The 8850-nt window shown below is 33.4% G+C and overlaps 1 protein-coding gene and 1 non-coding gene across 2 annotated transcripts in view; both read left to right on the forward strand.

Annotated features, from left to right (window-relative positions):
- Positions 1-3645, forward strand: part of BMT2 (base methyltransferase of 25S rRNA 2 homolog) — a 109534-nt gene extending 105889 nt beyond the window's left edge. Inside the window, exon 5 of the mRNA XM_006910615.3 lies at positions 498-3645. Coding sequence (XP_006910677.1) covers positions 498-1127 — 630 coding nt within the window. The 3' untranslated portion in view covers positions 1128-3645. The remainder of the gene's footprint in view (positions 1-497) is intronic.
- Positions 3646-8472: 4827 nt separating this feature from the next.
- LOC112478710 lies at positions 8473-8591 on the forward strand. Its single transcript, XR_003045953.1, has one exon. It is a non-coding gene; the product is annotated as a 5S ribosomal RNA (ribosomal RNA).
- The last annotated feature ends 259 nt before the right edge of the window (positions 8592-8850 follow it).

The following is an 8850-nucleotide window of genomic DNA, read 5'->3' on the forward strand; positions in this document are numbered from 1 at the left end:
ATGACCTTAAAGTTTTGGTATGCTGCTTTTACAATTTTAGAATGCCTCTTTGACTTCTTTATTTCATGGTATTTCTTGTATAAAGTTGTTTTTATATTAGCCTGTTTTGGTACCTGTAAATGTTGAAATGAATATAAATATGACTATTTAGAAATAAACCATTCCTGTAAAGTCTTACCCAAATTAAATTCCAAATTTATTACTTTTAAAAGATTCACATACTTAAAAAATTATTTCTAATCTCAAATTAACTGTTAAACAAATATATTTTTTTAATAACTAGAAATTGTGTGGGCTTAATTACTCTTTGGGGTTTTTGTAACTAAAAGTTTTGGTTGAATAAGTCTGTGCAAATGGAATAAGTTAGAAGGGGAAGGTGCATAATTAAAGTTTGAATTACATATAAATGTTTTGAAATAGTTTGGTGTAAAAATCTGTGCAATGAAGTAGAAGTAATCTTGGAATTCTTAATATGCCTTGTTTTTCCCTTTCTGCAGAGTGTATATAAATGTGACTTCCTGAACTTGCAGCTTCAGCAGCCACTCCAACTTGCACAGGATGCTATAGATGCCTTTTTGAAGCAGCTGAAAAATCCTATTGATTCTCTTCCTGGAGAACTTTTCCATGTGGTTGTTTTTTCTCTCCTTCTTTCTTATTTTCCATCACCTTACCAGAGATGGATTTGCTGCAAGAAAGCCCATGAACTGTTAGTGTTAAATGGTTTATTGCTTATCATCACACCTGATTCCTCGCATCAAAACCGTCATGCTATGATGATGAAAAGCTGGAAGATTGCTATAGAGTCCCTAGGTTTTAAACGTTTCAGGTATTCAAAATTTTCACATATGCATCTGATGGCATTTAGAAAAATCTCACTAAAAACCACAAGTGACTTGGTTAGTAGGAACTACCCTGGGATGTTATATATTCCTCAAGATTTCAACAGCGTAGAAGATGAAGAATATTATAACCCTTCCTGTTACGTTCGATCAGATATAGAAGATGAACAACTAGCATATGGTTTTACAGAGCTCCCTGATGCTCCATACGACTCAGATTCTGGAGAAAGTCAAGCCAGCTCCATTCCTTTCTATGAGCTAGAAGATCCCATATTACTTTTAAGTTAATATAAAAGCAAAAGGCCCTACTAGTCCAGACTTCTAAACTAATTGCTTACACTAATCAGAAATACTAACATGAACTCAGTACTTAAAACCTGGTTTGCATAGAAATGCAAAGGTTTACAGAGTTTGCTATTTTTTTCTACTTCTGGATTTTAAAATTTATTCTTATATAGAAAGCTTAAAGTTTCATGCAGAATGACTCTTGTCATAGCAGAAACCACTGTTACTTTAGCATTTAGCACTAAGAGATCATAGAAAGATACCTTTGTAGTGTTATTGTGAAAAATGAAGCTTAGTTTGCTCTGTATTTTTCTTTTTTTATCTTTTCAATGTTGACTTTAAAACATTACAATGAGAAATTTTAAGATATGTAGAAAGCAGTAGATTTCACTTTGATAATTCACAAGGTAAGTGTGACACAGATTGGTTTAGTTGTTTTGTAATGCACTTATTCTTTTTTCTAACTAAATTGTTACCTTTTACAGAAAGCCATTTTCTGTGTCCAGTTTTGTGTGATGATCCAACATTTCCTGAACTTTTTGGAATTGATGATAATTTTTTTTTCCCTTGTTCTTGCTCATTTGGCAACATCAGACATTGGGGGTGAGATTTCCCCCAAAGTATGTATTGTAATTTGATTAGCACAGTACAATAAACACCATTGCCAAAGTAGAATTTTCATACCTTTCTTGGGCCTTAGTGTTAGTATATTTAACTGTGAGAGTTCACTTCTACTTTTTTAAATTTAGGTTTCATTTACAAAACGTTCTATTTAAGCAAGGAACAATACTCGATATTGACCTTTGTAAAAGGGTTTGCACTTGTAAGAGAGCTTTTATTTTATCTGGACCAGCCTTGATAAAGGGTCTTCGCCTTTCTGTTAAGGAGGTGCTGCACTACAAGTCTGATGATATAGAAAAAAAATTTAAATTAACCCTTTGCTGGTCATAAAATGGTTCAGACCTTTCGGTATTCTTATTACTGTCTAAATCCTAGCTAAAAATTTTCTTTGAAAGTATAAACTATTAGTTAGCTGTGGGAATTTTCCCTTTCCACATTGACAAATGCCTTTCTGTGTTTCTGAATCAGAAGCAAATGATTAAAGAGAAATGTATGTCCCAATAAGACAAGATTTAGTTTAAGTAGCTAAGAACATTTAGTCCATATTATCTTATCAGCCAGCAATTCTCATGTAAATTATCATTTTTAAGAGTGCCACTGTGTGGAGTTTTTTTCAAGTGGTTATTACATTAAAATTACCTCATACTGAGGTTTTTGCACTGAAATATCACAGTTTCAGATTTCATGGTTAACGTACGTATGTGTGTTTTTAAAAGAACTTTCATTTTCAATAGTTGACCTAAATTTCATAAACTGCACTTCTTTACTCTGGTAAAACTGATGTTTTTGTGCTTATTGTGAATTGCTGTAGTTAACTTTGAATGGCAAACTTTACGTAGAAATACAAAATGTATTCTTTAAGATATAAATGGTTGCGTGTGTACCTGATATTTCAAATTAAAATCACATTCTAAATCAATGAAAGTAATAAGATTGTAATTAACCTTTAAAAAGTTAATTACATGCAATAAATATTGATTGCTCAAATATGCCAGAAGTAACTTGAAATTTTTCATGTACTTTTCAATAGCATAAGATAGCTTAATAATTAGGCTTGACTTTTCTTTCCAGTTAAGCATTGTTGGATCAAGTCTTGTAGCTCCCCCAAAAGAAGAAAAAAATCCAGTTTGATGTTCAAGATAACACAAAACTGTATTTTGGTAGTACTTTTACCATATTGCTTGTTTTCTTTGATTTGACTAAATACTATCCTAAGGGCAAAGAAAACATACCAAATGAAAATGCTTTGAAAGTAAATGAAACTGCTTTTGAGAGGTTGGTGTAAATACAACCTTGGAGTCAGCCTCTGTGTTACAGCTAAAATGTTGGTGCTATAAATTCTTTTGTTTACAGATTCTGCTTATGCTCCAAAATGTGCATGATGTATTTTAACTAGTACTTTACAGAAAAATCTCTTTATAAAACCTATACTACCACTTAGTATAAATTTTTTAATTTATAAATATCATTTGTTACTATAAATTCAGCTATTCAAATTAGGTTGGCACAGGATTTAAACTAATACATATTCCACAGAGCCAATCCAATGTATAAGTGTTAGAATATAAGCAGTTGTGTGGCTTGGTGCAAGATTATATATGTAATGACAAGAGAAGTTAATGGAGTCTTCTAATATTGTATGGGTATTCTCGAGAATGATTTCATTTGGATATAAAGAAGTTAAGGGGTCTCCTGTCATGTTTACAACAGGGTTCTCCAAAATAATTTGGTGTTTGAAAAACAAATGATTATTTGGTTGGATTCTTCAAGATCAAGTAGTTTATATCATAGTTGCCACATGGTAGGAGGTGGCATACCTGAAACTGTATGTTTGTGTTTGTTGTATTTTTCACATTTTGTGAACAAAGCACATTTATTAAAAATTTTAAATTTTCTAATATTCATTGTCTGGTATTTGTAAACAAAGTTTTGTGGTCTTTGACCTAGTGATTTCAGAATTGGGAAGCAATTTAGAACTTGAATGACGGGATTTTATAGCTGGATTCATCTAACCCCTGAATTTCATAAATCCATTCACTGAGATCCTGAGAGCTCAAGTGATTTCCTCATTATCATGCACTGTCATTATGTTTATTGAAGAAACATGACAATCCAGCATAAATTCTAGTTCATTGTATGTCAATAATATCATACTCTACTCTCCTTGAAAATTACATCAGATAATTTAGGTAAGAATATCAGTTTTTAAGGCAGCAGATGTCTTTCTCATGATGTGAAAGTTTTTTATTCATTGAACAAATGTTTGAATTCTACCATGTGCAATATACTAGGCAAATAATAGGGATTGATGTGATCACAGTCCCCTGCTTTCGTTGTGCTTATGACCTAATGAAGATGACAAAACATCCTTCATGGAGTCATTGTCTATCTAGGAATGATAGCCTACTGATCCTACACCTTTGCCCTTAATTTGTTTCCCAGAAATGGAACAGAAGGCAAAAAAAGTTTGTTTAGCGAATTACAAATACATTGTGGACAAAAGGGATGTATCGCTCAACCTTCTAGAAAAGTGCAACCTAAAGTTTCTCCGATCATTAAAAGCAGGGAAAAAAAATGGAATTGAACTTTTGCTCCATTTTCCCATACTTTTCTGAGCACAGCGCTGCACGGGTATTCCTCTTTAAGAGTCCACACACAAGGCAAGCAGCATGTAAATTTAAAACTTGGCTTCTTTGTGTTGCAAATTGTTAGATGATAGCAAAGGTAGAACATAAATTTTTCTAAATTACTAGTCTAAAGGACAAATGTTTATTACAATATTTATAATTGAATTCTTCCTATAAAAACAATTATAAGAACCTCCATAATTCATAATAAAAATTCATATTCATGATCCACTAAACACAAAGCTCCCTGAGATTATTAGTTGTGGCCTATATTACACAATATCCAATAAACAAGCATGCTACAATAGCTAACAATTTCATAATTAAGGATCTCTAAATGTTATAAAAGGAAGTACTGTGTTTTCTGAACCCTACTTTGTATTATTAGAGAAATTCAAACCTCAACAATTGGAAAGTCTTTTGTTCTAATTAAAATCAGGTTTGAATGTATGTTTTATCCTAAATTATTTCAGAATGAGCTCAGTAGTTTAATTTGTATTTTTCAAGTAAGAATCTTGTTACATATGGCACTGTTGAGTGGTAACTTTTAGTCAACATAAATAGCATTCAACTTGTAAATTTTATTTTTAACCATGATACCTTTGCTCAATTAATAGAAAGCTATTCCACTTTTGGCAGTAATATAAAACACTTGCTAATGTCACTGCTTGTTTTTAGTAATCAAAAGTATTGATAACTATATTTTAACAATAAGATTGGGCCCTTCAATAGTACCAAAGATGGTACCTATTTTTTTAAGTTAAAGGAAAATACAAAGAATTAAGTCATAGACATTGACTAAAGAATTTTTTTTTAATTTGTCAGTAATTAGAAGGCTGTAAAACAAATTTGTTAATATTTGATTGGAATGCCCATGCAAACTGTAAAAATAATAGGGAGCATTGTTCAAAAGAAAAATCAATATCTGTATTTCCTAGATCCAAGCCTGTTTGCAACTCTTTATAAAGAAAACCCAGGAGAACATACTTGTATCCTTTTATTGCCTGTATGTCATATGTACTGAAGACAGTCACAAACAAGTAAATCATTCTATAGTCTAATAACAACATTCTTTCTATAGATCTTTGAGCCTCTGTGGGGAATCAAATATCTATAAGAATATGATTAATGATCACAGAGATATTCTATATGAGGCTATTATAGAACCTACATTTAAGTCATATACATTTACTTTTATTCCCTAGACCTTCAAATCTTTTTTACATTTAATGCCACTCTTTAGCTAAGTCTGTTACCTTCAACCAAGGAAAAAAATACGAACATGACCATGGCCAGTATTAATTTAGTTCTTTCTCATATTCTTGTAACATCTCTGGATGAGAGTCTGCAGAGACAAGCTAAAATATATAGTAAATATGAAATCAGCAAGAAACATTCATAGTTTCCAACTTGCCATAGGCCTTTCACTAGGAATCCAAGAGATAACATGTTTCCCAAAGGCAGGAGTGGATGAAACATTCCCTGGAAATAAGGTAGATGGGCGATTGCTGGAAAGAAGAGAGGTATGCAGTCCATATCCCCGGAGCCTGCCTGCAAGAAGAAAAATGCTTAGGAAACAGACCTGAAAAGGAAGGGGGCTCTGAGGGATTGACTGTAAAAAGCTTTATATTTTCCAAACCCATTGAACCATTAGCAAATATTAAAGAACCAGAGTATAAGTTACTGTGAAAACATTTGGGTCCTGGGACTTGAAAGTAAAAAGATAACATTTTGATAGGAAAGGTGATGATCTGGAGCTTATGTAACCAGAGGTATTATCAAGGTAAGAAGGACCCTGGTGGCCTGGAGAATAGTACTACTTAGAATGAGGAGCTACAGAATAAGAGTTAAGATGTCACAAACTATCTTTTTAGTCTTGCTTGGTTCACATGACCTTTTGGTGCATTGTTCATAACCAATCTAGATGCAATTTACTTAAATGTGGGTATCCCTCATGGAAGTGCCAAATATAAATGATGTTGCCACTCCCTCCCTCTCCATTTCAACCTAACTCTCTCATTCACTTTAACTTCTATGTTAAAGTCCTGGTGGGGGACAAACCTCTGCCCTCTGCCCACCTTTGCACTAGCTTGTCCCTCTGCCTAGAATTTCTTTTATATTGATTTGCATGGCTTCTTTGTTTTTGTTATTCAGATCTTAGCTTACATGTTACTTCCTCTGGAGGACCTTCCCAGTCCATACAAACTAATACAGTCTCTTCACAGAACTGTAGTCTCTGAATAACCCTATATGAAGTTTCTTTTTCCTTGTTTGTGTGTGTGTCATGTAGGCAAGGCCCTCATCTATCCTGTTTTGTATCTTCATCCTAGAAATGGCCTCGCACAAACTGGTGATCAATATATGCAAATGAATTCATTTTACCAAGTGAGATGACACAGGACCACTGCTGATACTTAGTTTACGAATTTTGGAGGGTGGTCTGATTCTGTTTTATTAATTAGTTTAACACTTAATGTATTCTCAGAATTAGGTTATAGCTCAATATATGCTTCAGAAAAGTGAACTGGTTTGTAGAAATACAGCTTAGGTCAATGATAAGTGACTTGGAGCTATATAATTTCTTCTCTGCTCTGCTTACCCCTACCCATTTAAATTTCTTATATCTTTGTCTCAGATCCAACTTTCTCACCAGGTCTCAATATCCAATTCGCACCTCCCCCTTGTTGCCAATAAAATAATTTAAGTTTGTAAACCATCATTAGCTTTACCATATATTTAAAAGGAAGGTTTAACTAATTGATCTCTTCAACTCCATAAGAGTAATGCTCCAGTAGTTTCTTAATTCATGTAAGGGACACATTATTCCAACTACTTTCCGCTGGCTATGTATTCAGGTAGGTTTCCACCACTAAATGCTATGAGATCTTGGGCAAATCGTCACAGAGTAAGAATACAACACATAGTGACTTATTTATTTTAGCAAATAGCCTTTAATAACCTTGTTCCTTTTTTCTCTGTCTTGCTTCTTCTGTGCCCTCCGTGCACATTGACCATTTCACCTCCACCATTACCACCCAATTCAAAATCTCTGATATTCACTCTCTAGAACCATGCTGAGCAAGTTAGTCAGTGTAAAATTTTCTTATCTTCGATTTTCTCCCTCATGAATTCCCAGAAAATGATGTAAAAGATACCCAGTTTATTACAACCTACTTTGTAAGAGTTCAATGGAAACTACAAGTTTCAACACAAGCTTGTCTTATCTCTTTAAAATACGGATTTGTAAAGACAGGTAACCAATTATTTAGTATGTTTCATTCAACTATCCAGTTATTAAGCATAAAGTATGATAATATAAATTAGAAGAATCACCAATTTTGAGTAGGAAAGGATTAGGGATATCACAGCCTTAAATGATAAGGAAAAAAAAATTGAAACAGTTCAGTTTCTGAAGTACTGACTTCTCTAGCTCTACAAAAGCACACCTACTGTAGCTGGGGCTACATTCCAAGTTAGGAGTGTAACATCTTCCATGGAGAAAGTACTTGTCTGAATCTATCAATTAAAGTTATGGTACTACAGAGGTTGAATACAAGGACAAATTGGAGACTTAGTATCCCCTTTTGACATGACAACAGCCTAGAAAATAATGACTGGAGCAATACAAAAGATACATATTTGGAAAATATCATTCAGTTCTAAAGTCCTTTCAGTAGTCATAATAACAATTATCATTTATTAAGCAACTATTATCAGGTATTATGCTAAGTGAACAGAGAACATTGTCTCACTTTCATCCTCTCAACAAGCCTACAAAGTACTATTTTCACAATTGTACTATTGAGGAAACCGAATCTTTGAAATGTTAAGCAATTGTCTAAAGTTACAGAGTTAGAAAAATAGCTCAGCCAGAATACAACTTAGGTCTATCTGATTTCAAAGCTTATGCTCATTCACCACATTACTCGGGTTGCCTAATCAATGTAACTGAATGACTATATCTTTTTGAAACTAGTTTCATAAAATTTTGGCACTATGTATATGATGCTGTGAGGAAGTAAAGTTAAATAAGTATTTGCATTACACTGTGCAAGGCATTCTTTTACTTACCAAATTCTGCTACCAAGATAAATCATATAGTCTACAGTCATGCCACCCTGAACTTGCCTGATCTCGTTTGATCTCAGAAGCTAAGCAGGGGCGGGCCTGGTTAGTACTTGGATGGGAGACCACCTAGGAAGACCAGGTGCTGTAGGCATTTAAAAAAAAAAAGAGAAATTATATATATTATGCCTTCAAGAAGCTGTCTTTCCTTGTAGGAAAGACAAAATAATACATGAAAAGTATAATACAAAGTAGAAAAGGACTGTCACAGAAAAAATTGAAAAGGGAGTCAAATATTTTCTCATTAAAAAGTCAGAACCAGACAGTTTTACAGGTGAGTTTTATCAAACTGCTGTGCTCCCTTTCTGCTCTTCTTCTGCTCCCCAGGGGACCACATGGGCTCCACATATATC

Source organism: Pteropus alecto, unplaced genomic scaffold (genome assembly GCF_000325575.1).
Source record: "Pteropus alecto unplaced genomic scaffold, ASM32557v1 scaffold22, whole genome shotgun sequence".
Lineage (NCBI taxonomy): Eukaryota > Metazoa > Chordata > Mammalia > Chiroptera > Pteropodidae > Pteropus > Pteropus alecto.